We start from the raw sequence: 16,079 nt of genomic DNA, 5'->3' as shown, positions 1-16,079 counted from the left end.
AACGTCTGCTCAGTTCGACGGCAAACAGAGAAAGAAACCGAGTCGACCAAAGAGCCCTTTGTTTTATACCTTTCGTAGGTAGGGAAAAACGAAACTCATCAAAGCAGGCATTGGTGATGACGTCATAATCCTTTAGATAGGATGTCTTTGAAAGAGGCGTTTTTCGTGACGCGAGATCCTTTCGCAAATTTCAATTTGCCCCCCCCCCCCCCCCCCCCCTCCCACTATAGTGTTGCCGTAAGACGTAATTCTACGTCAAAAATTAAAACCATTTGTTAAAGGCCCTTGGCTGGCGAACGCTAGACAAAGTGTAACTCGAGACCCCATACACCAAACCTTTGGAAAGTAGTCATATCACCTCTTGTCTTACAACTCCGATTCTCTACCCCCTCGTGATGCTAGCTGGGGTTTTAGCAACCTTAGCAGAGATCAGGTACTCAACCCCGATGGATGCTTTGGTCGTATGCAGACTGAGGTAGGGGGCTCCGTACGCATCTGTTCTCCATGTCAACGATACTCCTGCGGGTCAGCTGCGGGCCTTGCGAGCCCGTGACTGAGAAAAAAAGCCAGCAACGAACGAGAATGAACAAGAAATTTTGGATGAATATCGACAAAGGCCCTCGCGACGAAAAGGGACAAGCGATTGGAAAATCGGAACATGGTACTGCCGATCCCTAAATTTCAAGGGCAGTATTCACGAGCTCTCCAACGAATTGAAGGCCGATCGACGCACGAATGTGCCGGTTGAGAATGCACAGCCTCATCTTGGAAGTACCGGTGACGACAAAGACGAATTCTACGCGCAGCTGGAGCGTGAACACGACCGCTGCCTAAAACATGATATTTAGATCGTCATCGGGGATTTTGACGCTTAGGTCGGTCAGGAGGAGAAGTTCAAAAAGACAATTGGAAGGCTCAGCACGCCCAGCTGATAAACGAAAACGGCCTAAGACTCATAGATTTCGCCGCCTCCAAACAAATGCCGTACGTAGTACCTTTTTCCAGCACCACCTCCCTGGAGATCATCGTACCAAACGCAATCACAGATCGACCACGTTTTGATAAACAGCCGGCACTTCTCGGGCATCATCGACGTCAGATCTTGTCGAGGAGCCAACATCGAGTCAAACCTTTATCTGGTGATGGTGAAGATGCTCCCAAAAGTCTCCGTAGTGAACAACAAACAAAACCGACGCCCGCCTCGGTTAAATATCGCACGGCTGAAGAAACCTGAGGTCCAGCAGACTACGCGCAATCGCTCGAAACAGCGATGCCGGTAGAGGGCAAGTTGGACAAAGTCCCTCTCGAGGACTGTTGGGATACCATCAAAACAGCCATCAACAGCGCTGCGAAGAACATCATCGGGTATCTGGAACGAACAAGACGGAATGACTGGTTCGACGAGGAGTGTAGGAGGGTGATGAACTTAGAAAACCATGCGCGGGCGGCAGTAGTGCTGAAAGGTACCCGTCGGAACGTGGAAAATTACCCACAGCGGAAGAGGCAGCGAGTCTGAATTTTCGAACTCGAAGAGCTCGAGCAGCTGCAACGTGTCCAAGAAACACGAAAGTACTATCTGAAACTCAACGCATCCCGCAAAGGCTTTATGCCGGAAGCCGGAATGTGCCGGAATAAGGACGAAGGGATCCTGACAGACAATCGCAATGCCGCCTACAAAGTGTTGTCCCGAATCCACCGCCTAACGCCCCGAGCAAACGACTTCGTGAGAAGTCATCAGGGCGGCTTTATGGAGGGACGGTCTATGACGAACCAGATCTTCACATTACGACAAATTCTCCAAAAATGCCGTGAACACTGAGTCTCTACGGACCATCTATTCATCGACCTCAAAACCACATAGGACACGATCGACCGCGACGAGCATGGACGCGAACGGCTTTTCCGGGAAGCTGACCAGACTGATAAAGGTGACACGGTGGATGGAAAATTTGTTCTCGTCCAGTTGTTGCCGGGAGGCTTACAATCTATTGTGTGTGTGTGATGTTTACGATTGATACAGAAATTAGATGAAATGAAATTTGATGAAAAACAATATAAATGATTTTTTTTAGTGATAGCGGTTAACCAAAACAAACAACAAGAAACACCCCCCGGCAACAACTGGACGAGAACAATTTTTAATATCGGATAGTTTAGTTGATTCGAGAAACATACTGGACAGTTAAAACGACAAGTTACTATTCCTTGAAATAAGCTAATTAAATTATGCCGAAACGTCGATTGTAGTATAAAACCTCGTTTTGACATCTTATAAAGACTGAAAACGTCGAAATCATTTACATTATTTGAAAAAATAAGTAATAACCTTTAACATGAAAATAGACCTTATCCGTGTCTCAAAGCATGGCCGTAGGAACGGGGGGGGGGGGGGAGTGTATACCGTATGTTCGGATAACGGCCTACCCCCATTCTGAACAATAGTGTAACAATCTCAACTCCAAGACCTCGAAATCTCATTCCCGGACCACAATTCGACAACAGTTTTTCAAAAAAATTCTCTTTTGTTGATAGTTATTTATTCCCCAATATTGAATCCTAACAAAGTTAGAACAAGCTTCAAACGCAAATTTCAGTTGAGTGTTTAGAATTATGTATCTAGCGTACAAATTATTTTTTTAGACAAATTTTGTCAAAAAAAAACATAAACAGTTGGTAGCTTATATGATTTAAATCGGCTGATGGTTTTCGATTAAATAGAAACAGTTTTCCACGTGTTTTTCATCTTGATTTAAACGGAATAAATGGAAATTTGCCTGCATATTTGCTGGATTTTGGGAAAAATGTTGCAACAATTTGCTGTTATTTCGTCAGATTTTAAGATAAAATTGTCTAGATATGCCCAGTCCATTAATTTGCGAAAAAATATCTAGTAGGGTAACGGACCAATTTTGGACCGCTTTGGGAAGTGGCTATGCTATTTTTTTAAATAAAAAAGTACATGTTACAATTTTTGACTACTTAATCCGTTCATTACGAAGATCAAGGCTTTTTCTATCGAAACATATCGTCGTTTGTTGCAATGTAACAAGATATAAGCCTTAAAACTCGTTTCTTGGAACATTGCTCTGGTCGGTATTTTGGACCACCAAGTTTCTATTTTGGACCACCCTTTAGACCTATTTTGGACCACCCTTAAACTAAATAAGTTTTTTTTCTAATTTTTGCTATATTTACGACAGCGATTGATGCGCAATTATGCAAATAATTCAGTTTATCTTTTCCTTTCTTATTCTTGTAGTCATGTTTTGTTTGTTCATGTTAATTCATCCCTGAACTAAGTTTCTTCAATTTCTCCCCAGCCTCTATTTGAGTACACTTGTATGTTGAATATTTCCTACTAAAACCATCTGTTTTTTCTACAACTAATTATGCTTTAAAACAGTAATTTTCGATAAGAATTGAGTAAAAACAGCAAAAGTTCTCCGTTATATAGTGTATTGAAATGTTTTGAAAATTCCGTCAGCACACTGCAATCTCGACGAAATTTGTTCTGCAGTGTTAAATATTGGCCAGTTGGCTTATTTTTAGGATCAATTTTTTTTAACGCAAATCTTCTTCAGACGACCCAATGATAAGTTAAGAAAGTCTGACAACATCAAATTGATGCATTTCGACTTCCAAAACCTTAGTGGATTTGGTTTCGATTCAGTTCTGTAGAATTCGTAGATTTCAAAAAGATTCAAATGTGCGAGAATTATGCGATTTTTGTAACCATCTAAAAGCCAGTTTTCTTTTCGCTGAAAAATTCGCAAAAGTTCAGTTTTATCTTTGAAACAACTTTTGTGCTACGAAATAATTTATCGTTGGAGTAAATTAATCATCAGTTTTCTTTTTCAATAATTGCATAACCACAGGGGCAGAAAAACTTGAGTTTTAGCACTTTTTCGCTTGTAATTTTTACACATTTCAACAATTATTTTTCCTAAGTTTTCAATCACGTTAAGACTATCTCATAGCTATAGTTGAATATATTATATAAATTAGTCTACTATTAACTGAGATATTTCAACTGTTACAAATTTTAAACTCAGTTACATATTTGCCGATTTGTTGTCGGTTTTTTTCCCAACCCTTCTCTTAAACGGGGTTTATATTTCGTCTTTCTACCTAATCAACTATATTCTCGAAAATCAACCCTGTATGTTTGTAATTTTTAGACCAAACTGTCAAAAAAATTTCATGAAACATAACAAATAATGACTTAATAAAAAATTGGTGCATGTCCAGTTTTTCATGTTTTTGTTTAAGCTGTAGTTTTGACAACTGCTTATCAAACAGTTGCCATTAATGTAGATTGTAAGATTAACTTGGTTTAAAGCATAATGCACAAAAAGTAAGTTAAAACACTGATGAATTAAAACAATAAACGGCTTGATTATATGCCAATTGAAATGAACCCGGTCTGAGGGCGATTTTGGGCTTTAGCGAGTTGTTTCAATAAAATAAATAATACGAAAATTCCATTTTTTTTATAAAAAGCGATTGAAATAGTGTGCATAATAATTTTCATATCGCCGTACAACGTTTTATTGCGTTAATGAACATTTAACAGCAAGTTTAATACGCAGGTTATGTTGGGTGGTCCAAAATAAGTCCCTAAAGAAATAAGTAGGACCTATTTTCGACATGGCTCGAATTTCGATTAAAACAAGTTTTTTTGATTCTGCGAGCTTGCAAACTAGTTTTCGAGTGTTTTATCATAGCTGTGAACATGTGTGTAGTTGTTAAATTTATCACACCTAGGCAGAAAACTTCTTGAAAGTTGAGTCCAATAATGGCACTTCCTCCTGAAATTGGCTTGGTTTGGCCCAACTGTGAAAAATCAAAACTTTATTTTCAATTGTCTATCTCTTATCAGCTTATTTAAATGGAATATTGGATATGATTAGAATCATAAGAAGTAGCTTTAACTATATTTGTTCAAAATTTTCATGATTTACAAGATATATAAGAGAAAGATTGGAAAAAAGCTGCAAGGTGGTCCAAAATATGTACCTGGTCCAAAATAAGTCCGTTACCCTAAGTATCCAGTTCATTGTTCTTGATTAAAAGTTTGGATCAGTTTCAATATTTATAATTATAACCATTTTACAGATTTGAATCTGACTTTTTTTTCTCAATTTATAAGCGGAGTTGAAACATAAGACAAACTAATGAGTCAAGAATTTGAAAATGTTAAACTATTTCATTATTCACATATTTTAATTTACAAGTTCAATTTTGAATCAAAAAGTGAAAAAAGTTCATATTGAAAACCACAAATTCAGAATCAAAATTTTTGGTCAAGGGTTCTGATACAAATGTAGCTTTTTGGTTTAAAATTAAAAGGATTTTTATCTGGAATTTAGATTCAGGTTTTGAATAAAGGTACATAATGCAGAATTCACACTTGGAAAAAACATTCAATATTGGCATTCGATTTAGCTCAAATTTAATTTTACAATCAATATTGAAATATCAATGTAAGAATTTTATTAATGCTTCAAATTTAAGGAAATTATTTTATTTAAAATAAAAATACATGAAATTTTGAATTCAATCAAAATCAGTTTAGAAACACAAATCTGGTGAAAATCACATATATAAGATAAGATCTAGTTTCATTTCAAAGAACACCTTTTTTGAAAAATCTATATTTTATTTTTTAGCATTTTTTTGCAGGATTTAATTTATGAAACATAAAATAATAAATTATAGTTTTGAACTTGTTTTTTATCCTCAGGAAAAAATTCAGCTGGAAATTTAATTAAACATTATTTACATATGAGGCCCTCAAAACTAAAGGGGTATAAGTGACAAAATGGTCGATTTTGAGTTAATGATGCCAAACGATTCTTCATATTTAAAACTATATTTGGTGAGTTTTTTCAGATTTTAGGAATTTTATTTACATACTTTTATGTTCCAAAGCAAAATTAAAACTTTCGAGAAGTATATGAAAAATTGCCAAACACAACAACTTACAAGCCTATTTTCTCGAAATAAGCTTACATGTACTTATAACCATGGCCGTAGGAACGGGAGGGAGGGGGTTGGGGGTTAAACCCCCCCCCCCCCCCCCCATGAGGGTCCAAAAAAGCAAGCGAGGTATTCTACTTTACATTCAAAATTTTCAATCCATAATCAAATTAGGATAATAGAGCAAACATATTCAAGAAAAACAATCTAGACTAAAAACTAATGCCAAAATCTCAAAAACGCATCCAAAGCTCAAAATTTTACGACAGTTTTTCAAAATTTTCTCACTTGTTCATAGACTTAGGTTGTCAGAATTTTTTCAGCACGTATCCGGGCCGGACAAATCTGGGCTGTTTTATTTTGAAACCTGGCCAAATCCGGGTATTTGATTTCAAAATTGTCTACCATAATCCAGGCAATATCGGACAATTTTGATAAAAACCTGGGAATTGCTCATCAAGAATCATGAAAAGAACATGAATAAACCTTCCTGATTTTTTTTAAACTTGCTCCAAATGTTTTGGACGCATAAATAAAAAATACTTAACAACTCATTATTTTTTTTTTCAAAAGTTTGATTTAAAAATGAGAATGAGAACAAACCCGGCTTTTCCAATGAAATCCGGGCAACCGGGTCAGACCGGATTTTTCCCAAATTTTATATTAAATATCCGGGCATATTTATATTATTTGTCGGACAATCTGGCAACTTTGTTATAGAAAATCAGGACTGAATATTAAATTTTAAACTAAACCCATTTTGGATGTTCTGATTCTATATTCCCATAACCAAAATTGTATTTCTACATATTTTCGTATTTCTGATCCTGTATCAAGTTAGGATTCTTGATTTTCAGTTCGTATAATCATAAGAAATTAGGAATGAAAAGCTGCTTTGAAATCCTGATTCGGTGTTGCATTTCATATCAAATTTGAATTATGTTTTTCGAAAGTCCTTTGCATTTTCAATATTTTGATAATAGTTTTCCAAATATGAAAAAAAGGAGAATTTTGTTTTACATTTTAATTCGAAGTTCTTAAACTTTAGTCTAAAACAAAATTTAAACATTAAAAGTTTCCAAAATTGAAAACTCAGATTCAGATCCATCATTAGAGGCCCTCAGAGCCAAAGGGGTATAAGTGACAAAATGGTCGATTTTGAGTTAATGATGGCAAACGATTTTTTATATTTCAAACTATATTTGATGATTTTTTCAGATTTTTTTAATTTTATTAACATACTTTTACGTTCCCAAGCAAAATTTAAATTTTCGAAAAATATATGGAAAATTGCCAAACACAACAACTTAAAAGCCTGTTTTCTCGAAATTAGCTTTCATGCACTTATACCCCTTTGGCCCCAAGGGCCTCATTTGAAATTTACATTTAAATTCTGATTCAAAATTCAGATTAAAAATAAATAATTGAAAAAGTGAATCAGGATTAAACCAGCGAACAAAATTTAAATAAAAGATTTATGAATGATGGCTCTAAAACTCGGCTCATAAAATTCTGATCTGGAATTAGGATTCGGAAATCGTATTTGTTGTACATTTCAGAAATGGTATGGAAATTCGTTCAAGATCAATTTTAAATTCAGGTTCAGAATTCAGATTTAAAATTCAGGAATGAGTGAATGAGTTTTTCAATGAACATAAAATTGTAAAAGAATTCAAGAGAACATGAACATAAAAATTTTCTTGTCAATTTCCAGATTTTATTTTTCTTAATCATAATAAGTTTATACACACAATTCAGCTGAAAATCACAGATATAATGTAGAATTTGAGTTAATTTTCTATGTTTTGTTTCATGCCAAATATCCCAAATTATATATTTTTAAATAACCCACAGGAATTTCATTATGGAATTGATTCTTTATGAAAAATATTTCGTGTTAAAAAAAAACAAGTATCTGATCTTCACTTGAAAAATCTGCACAAAATTTTATATTTTCTCGGTGTATTGATTAACATTATTGATATTGAAGCTTTTTTAAAGCTGAATTTCAAACTGAAATCATAAATTTAGTTTAAGTTTGCATCAAGTGAATTTGATCCCAAAATTTGTTATCGCTCATTGTTTTTTTTTTAATTTTTCATTTATTTTCTACAGAGGTTAAATTCTTGGAATTTGCAAAAGAGTTTGGAAGATTGGGATTGTATGATTTGATTACAGAATACGTTTTATTTAAATAAATTGAAGGCAAGCTTAAAAATAACTTATTTTACGCCCAAAATTCGACCTACCAGACTCTTGAACAAATTCTTAAATTTTAACTTTCGATGAAAGCAAATTCCATATATTGTTTCTAAATGTTTCATTAAAAATTTTTAACTCACTCTTTAGGCTAAGGACCACTTTTCTAAAGTTACATTTTAATACAAAAACTATTAAAGAAATCTTAAAAATGAATAATCATATAAATAGTAACAAATATAATTTGTTTTTTTTTTTATTCGTACGTTGTTGGGCAACACATCATAGGTAAAAATCAGTCATCAAAACCCCTCCCATGAGTCGGTTCTTCCTACGGCCCTGCTTATACCCTTTTGGCTTCAAGGGCCTCATATATTGCAGATTCTTCAAAATCAAAGGTACTTACTAAAATCTTAAATTATAATCGAGTTTACAAGAGAAGAAAATTACCGTTATTTGAACCATAACCCTATTTTTTTTTCTTTTATTACAGAATATTTGATACATTTTCACCCATGCTTAAAATCGTTAAGCTCGAAAAAATTTGCTTGCTAATTTAAATGAGTAAGAAAAGTTTTTTTTTCTAAATGAAGCGTTTAAAAACTTTTTTTTTGTTTCAATTATAGTCGTTTCTACATCATTGTATCACTCGCGACTTTTATCAACGGTATCAACGGTACAGTTGGCACACCAGTCATTGAACATAGTACATGGAAAATAACAGGTAGGCCATTGCGCTTAACCTCACTTGAAAGCTCCGTGTATGTACACAGCATGCTTGCATACCAACAAAAATAGTTATGAAAATTTGGCAGTTTTATATAGAATGGCAATCAAAATTATTAATTTCTCCGTCAATAGCTATTCGATTCCTTTGAAAAGGGCCTCAGATTAAAGATTGATTCTTCAGGCTCATCGGAAACTATTTTTTGCTTTGGATTTTTGGATCTGAACCATAAATAACGAGCATTCAAAGGAAATTTTCATCACCGTCCCTCTTTTTAAAGAGCAAAAAATTAAATATTTTCTTCTGTCTATGTTCAAAATTTGATAAAGATGTAAAATACTTCATATTTCTGTGATAAATAATCAATTTGTTTGATTTTTTTGTTCAAACTGCACAAGAAAAAGACCACACAAGGCAAAATAATCAACAAATTTTAGTTTAAAATCGACCAAAAGCCCGTTGTATATTATTTTCAGCTATTTTGAAAACCCAAATATTGTTCGTTGCATTAAAATGCATCATTGCATATTTTTCTCATAATTTTAATGATTGTCAATTTAAAGAAAAAAATGATTTTCTGAAAAATTCCATACATTTGCCAGTTTTTTCCATAACTATTTTTGGGGCCTTTTACCAATACGTTGAAAGAAAGCGGAATAGCCTACCTTGTATATTTCAAAGTACTATGGTCATTGAAATACTTTTCTTGAGGCAACTGACATATTTTTAAAGCTGCATGAAAAAAAAAAATAGTAACTCCTAGGATTTACTTTAAAAAAAAAAATCTTAATGCAAAATAACTTTAATTTAAATAATTTGTACTCAGTTCATATGTTTACCTACATTTTTATCACTTGTTTGAGCAAAAATGTTCAAGGAAAAAAATTGTCATCAAAAACCCCACCCCTCACCCCCCCCCCCCCCCCCCCCCATGAGCCGGTTCTTCCTACGGCCCTGTCTCAAAGTATAGTCTGCATCACCGAACAATATTCGAAAAATAGCATTGTTTAGTAGGGTGTGTAGTTTTGCAAGTTTTTTCGAATACATAAAACAATTTCTTTTTGGTCAAAACAAACGACAGAGTTTTGCAGATTTATAAAATAAATTTCAGGTTCCCGGGTTTTGATTTGAAATTTTGTAAAGAAAATGCGAAAACTTGTTCAGAAAATGTTACTTTAAGTTTTTTTTTATTTTGTCCTCACGCGATAACGACAATAACTTTACCGAGACCGAAAACCGGTAGGAGTAGCGAGAAAACAGTTATGACGCCCAGAACAGAGCCATGAATGAATTTTTTCGAGACCAACAAGTTGCACGATTGAAAATGCCCAAACTCAATTCAAAATGTGATTTGAGCAAGTAAAAAAGAAAGCTCCACAAAATTTAATGATCGGCAAAATTTCCAAAAAAATACTCGAAGGGGGAAATAAATAAAGTTGGAAGAATTTCATGGAAATTTCGAAAAGAAACTAGAAACTAAAACTAAATTTGAGAAGATAAAAGTTATTTCACATTTGTATTTTTGATTTTATTGAATTTTTCTAGAAAAAATTACTTGATTTGTAGGTTTTGTGCAATGATATAGTCTGCAATTTTTTTATTGTCACCCACCAACCCCCCCCCCCCCCTCCAACCCGCCCTCGCGATGTTATAACTCCGAGTGACAAAATAAGGATTTGAAATTTGTTCCGGCCTAATACACACAAAAAATCGTCACAAACAACCAGGGATGCCAGGTGTTGAGGATGAAAAATCTGGGCAATTTTGAAAAAAAAAGTCTGTGTGTGTCTGTGCATAAGGAAAATCACAAATTTGGGACTTAAGTTTGACGAATCGTAAGAGCGGGGGGGGGGGGGGGGGGGGGCTTTTTGCTTGTGCTATGGTGTTCGGGTTATTTTCGAGTTGATAACTTGATAACTATATAACAATTAACACTGTTTCCTACTACCATGTCGATCTTATTTGAAAAAAAAAGTAGTTTCATGAATGATTGGTCAAATACCAATGAATATACAAGCCAGATTTCAGTCTAATCTGCCTCTTACGGATCAAATCCGATACATGAATATTGATTTTATCGCTCAATTTTGAAAGTCTGTAAAATCTGGGCACTCTCCACAAAAAAACTGGCTACTGCACGGTGAAGCTATTTCGTATTTTTGCTCCATCACTGTGAGTAGGTGTTATTTAGAGCCAAAGTGCTTGGGAACCGATCAACCTGGTAACCAGTCGGTACCTAATTAAAAAGAATTCACGATAATGATTGCTCAACGCCGAGGCTTAAGGTCATATAACGTACTGCCAGACAATCTTATGTTTGTCAGTTTCTTACAAAGAATTTTATTTCAAATTAAATTCAGCTCCGGTTGACACGTTTAAAAATGCTGAAGACACTTTTTTCGAGGTGAGAGCAAGTTTCTATAATATTAACAGACGAATTCTTTCAATTTAGTTACACACAAGTGTTCTAATTTCTCAATTAGGGGAGAGTGGGGATACTTGATCCCCTTTTCTTATTTTTACCATATCTTTTTGGAAAAATTTAGCAACTCGCCGTCTTTGACATTTTCTTACAGCTTGTAACTTCAAGTTTCTATGCTCCAAAAATTAGAACGATACTTGAACCCGTTGATGAACTATAAGCATTTTCGTGGGAGTAAAAAAATTGCGATTTTTTCGAAGTTAGGGGAGACTTGATCCCCTATTGAAGGAGACTTGATTTTTTATTCAGGAAGCCCTAATCCTTGTATAAAAATCAAACAAAACCCCAAGATAGAATGTTAATTGACTATTTTGATCATGTTTGTTCTCATTTCACAATTTATAGCAGACATAAGAAGAAAATTCTATAACTTTGTCTCAACGCTAACAACATTGCATACTTAAAGGCGCTATTTTTTTATAATTAAAAGAAAATTAATTATTTCTGCTCTTTTCTTCAGACAATTGTTTGATAAATATTAGTTTTTGGATAAATATTAGTAATTTCGTAATCAGCAATCATAACGATCAATTCAGAAGAAGAATATGCCGTTTGGAAGGGGGATCAATTGTACCCAACTCTAAGGGATCAAGTGTACCCATAATCATCATTTTAGAAAACTTTTTCTGAAAAAAGTTGAGAGTTTTCCATTGCTTTGAAAATATGGCATTATGAAGTTCATTTTACGCTCGAACGATTGATGTATTGGAACAAATATTTTTTTCATAATTTTCCCATGTAAGGAACATTTTAAAGTGATGAAAAAAGATCTTCATGTTACAATTTGTGAAATTTTTCAAACAAAGTTAAATTACTCAAACAATTATTTTGTTAAAATTTTTTAAACTACAAGCATTGTTATTTTGCTCATTTTGGCACATTTTTCTAGAACATTTGATCTTTGTAAGACATTCCAGTTTCGAGATATAGCAAAGGAATCAAGTATCCTCAGGGATCAAGTATCCTCATTCTCCCCTATATATTCTAGATTCCGTCAATGGCGATGGTTGAACCAAGACCTATCGTATCCACCATCAATCAGAATAGTATTTCTAACATATCGAGTGTTCGGAGTTTGGAACGAACCGGATGAGTCTCTGGCATTTAAAATCTACCGTTGGATGTTGAATGGAACAATGATTTATGCGTTTTGTGTATCGATGGTTGTTTCGATTTTTAAACTTGAAAACTACTCCGAAATCTGGAGTGATGCTTTGTACATTAGCATTTATATAGTAGTGATAATGATTAGGGTGGTTTCAACCTGCAAACAATCGAAAGTTTTGCAGAGTTTGTTAAAACAGACCCAATCAGAAAATTTTGCTCCAAGAAATGAACATGAGATAGCCATCTACAATGAAACCATAAATAGATTTAATACTTTGGTCATGATTATGTTCTACGTAGGAATGTTTACTTCGCTTTGTATATTATCTCATCCCTTTTACTATGAAAGCTACAGCAAATTGCCATCCCAAAAATGGGTCTTCGGAATTCCGTATGGTCCGGATTATAAGTTCAACTACTGGTTGTTAACGATTTATGAAATGATCGGATTGAACATATATGCCCTGTACAGCTATGCTGGTGATGCTCAGATATGCTTCTTGTTAGCTTGCATGACAGTTCAGTTAGATTTTGTGAAGGAAAGATTGGGCGACCTTAACGGTAACATTTCGTCTTTGGATCGAAGAGAACTTTTCATGAAGCATGTACGACACATTGAAATTTTGAAAAATTTCTTGAGAGAAACCGAAGAAACAAGCTCCATTCCTATGTTCGCCCTGATTTGTGTCGTTGGACTTACCATGTGCGCCGCAGCGTTCCGTATAACAAAGGTAAATTCTCATTAAATATCATAAATCGTTGTTTTAACTCGTCATGCCCATCCCACAGATTGGCCCAAATAGTGAAATGACGCTTTTCATTATGATGATTGTATACGTCCTTCTAATGATGTTGAAAATTTACCTACCTTGTTACTACGGTACCGAGATAGCTCACAAAAGCCAGCAGCTTACGGCCGTTTTGTATTCATTGGATTGGATCAGCTACGATAAAGCCCTTCGCAAGGATCTCACTCTGATGATGACTTTCACCAGCAGCCCCATGGTTCTCAAAGCGGAAGGTTTATTCATCTATGATTTGAGCATGTTCACATCGGTAAATATCGAGTTTTTTTTTAAACAGTTGGAATTTTTAGTTAGTGACGAATATCTCCTCTTCCAATAATTGTTTTCACATTTTTCAGGCGATGAACTTTGCTTACTCTTTCTACGCGTCACTGAAAGGTGTATTTTGAAGCAGGGCGCGCCAAAACCGTTAAAATAAATTGGTGAAACTAACAGGATTTTTCAAAAGGTACACTTTAATATTTATAAAAACAGTGGTTGTTGTAGGGAATAGGAGTATTAGAATATTTGAATAGTAAGAATAGTTATGTTGATCGAATTTAGATAACCGTGAACGCGCAAATGAGACGGCCGTAGCCTTCGTTAAGTTGAGGTGTAAGAGTGTGCATGAGTGTCATGAGAGTCGCAGATGAATGTCAGTCTGAATAAAGCCTGCATATTGGTGTGCGTTAGTGAAGATGGGTTAAAAAGTGTTTGTGAATCGATATTGAAAAGCTTTTGAGCAGAAGTGAGAAAAGGCAGTTGAGTAAAGAAATTTTGGAAGGATAGACGTCTTAAAGAACTGATCCGTGAAAATTGAAAAATGTGTTCTACGAATGACGTCCGGTCACTACAGTTGTATGAATAACATTGAGACAGTTCTCGGACAACTTTCCTAATATTTCTGTCGATTTCACTTTATACAGCTTACAATTTGCTTTAGATGGTGTATTATGTGAACCGAAACCAAATAAACCAATAATATAAGAGGTAAAAAGATTTAACATTTAACTATCATATATATATAACTACTAGCTGACCCGGTGTGCTTTGCTACACCTTCCAGAAGTTTTTGAAATTTTTGGTACTTAGTTATTATCTTTTCATTTATTTACACAAAATTATAAAATTCAATTTCAAAATTGTTGAAATGTTTTTTCTAAAAGAAAATGCATTTTTTTTATTTTGAAATCTTCATTAATTTTTTTTAATCCGTGTTTTAATCCTTTTTATGACTCTGGATTTCTTTACTTCATAAGTTCATAGCTTATGCCAAAATATTTTTTTGTATATGAAATCTTCGTTGTCCCTTTATGATGTGTAGAGGGTTTCAAACTATCATAGAAACATTTTTTGTAACAAAAAAACGTCACGGGACACTTATTTTACCTATTTGTTCTCGAATTGTTATACAAATTGTTAGAGTGACCATTTCCCCCCATTCCTTTATCCCTAATGAAAGGAAGGGAAGTCTTATATCATCCGAAAAAACCTTCTGGTATACAAATACAATCCCATGTCATATACGGCTCAATTTTCGATAAGTTCTCGAGTTATTCAAAAAATGGGTGACCCTCTCCCCACTTTATATCTCCCTTTTGGCAAGAGAAGGGTGTCTCAACCCATCGAAGAAACATTTTCCGTACACAAATATGCTCCATACATACAAATTTGATTCCATTTTTTCGGTTAGTTATCGAAATATATAAAAAAAGTGTATGAGAGACCCTCTTCCCACTTTTTATCGTTCCACTGAATGGAGGGAAAGATTGCTAAACCACAGGGAAAAACATTTCTTGTGCTCGGATACTATCTCACTCAAAAATTGGTTTCTTTGCTTTATTAGTTGTCGAGTTATGCTATAAAATTTGTATCAATCCCTTTTCCTACCTATCCCCTACCTGGAAGAAGTGGATCGTTCCATTTGTAAGAAAAATTCTTGGTTTATGCAAAACAATCATGTGAGCTCCCGTCTTTCCTAACTGTATCCCCAATTGAAGGAGAAAGAAGTCTGAAATAAGCAAATAACTATTTTACGTATCCAAATGCTTACCTATGCCAACATTATTTCCATTAGCTCTATTGGTTCTCGAATTTAGCGAAAAACTGTAAAGGAGCCACCCTCTCTCCTTCCTATCACCCCACTGGAAAAAAGGCAGTAGTACCAAATATTCACAAAAACATTCCTTGTGTTCAAATATCCTCCCAAGCCAAATTTCGTTCTATTTGCTGGGCAAGTTCCCGAGTGGAAGGAAGCACCCTCCTCCCTTAAGATTTTCCCACTGGAAGAACGGATGGTTCTCAAAATATCATAGAAACTTTCATTGTAACCAAATACCTTCCAATTCCAAATTTGGTTTAATTTGCTTGATTAGTTTTCCAGTAATTCTGAAAATTGTAATGAAGCCCCCTCCCCACTTTCTATCTCCTCACTGGATGGGGGGAGGGGTACCAAATATTCATAGAACTATTTATCGTTCCCAAATACCCTTCCAAGTCAAATTTGGATTCATTTGCTCGAATAGTTTTCAAGTTATGCAATAAAAAAGGGTTTAGCCCCCCCCCCTTCTTCATGTATCTCCACTGGAAGGAGGGAGGGATCTGAAATAATCATAGAACAATTTCTTGTATTACATTCCTCTTCCATGCCAAATTTGGTTTCATTAGCTTGATTATTTCTCCCGTTATTTGAAAAATTGTAAAGTAGGCCCCCTCCCCCCTTTATATCACCCCACTGAGAGGAGGGAGGGGTACTTTACATTCATGGAAATATTCTTCGTTCCCAAATACCACCCCATGC

At 34.7% G+C, this 16,079-nt stretch overlaps 2 protein-coding genes across 2 annotated transcripts in view; both read left to right on the top strand.

Moving 5' to 3' along the window:
• The window catches only part of LOC129755884 (axin), a 357,557-nt gene that overhangs the window by 239,981 nt on the left and 101,497 nt on the right, over positions 1–16,079 (top strand). The gene's annotated exons all lie outside the window — the stretch shown is intronic.
• Positions 12,935–13,689, top strand: LOC129753259 (odorant receptor 94a-like). The gene is made up of 3 exons (XM_055749057.1): positions 12,935–13,225; positions 13,284–13,550; positions 13,639–13,689. The coding sequence occupies exons 1-3, from the start codon at positions 12,935–12,937 to the stop codon at positions 13,687–13,689; spliced, it is 609 nt and encodes a 202-aa protein (XP_055605032.1).

This window comes from Uranotaenia lowii, chromosome 3, assembly GCF_029784155.1.
Source record: "Uranotaenia lowii strain MFRU-FL chromosome 3, ASM2978415v1, whole genome shotgun sequence".
NCBI lineage: Eukaryota > Metazoa > Arthropoda > Insecta > Diptera > Culicidae > Uranotaenia > Uranotaenia lowii.
This window is presented reverse-complemented; position numbering and strand designations above follow the sequence as displayed.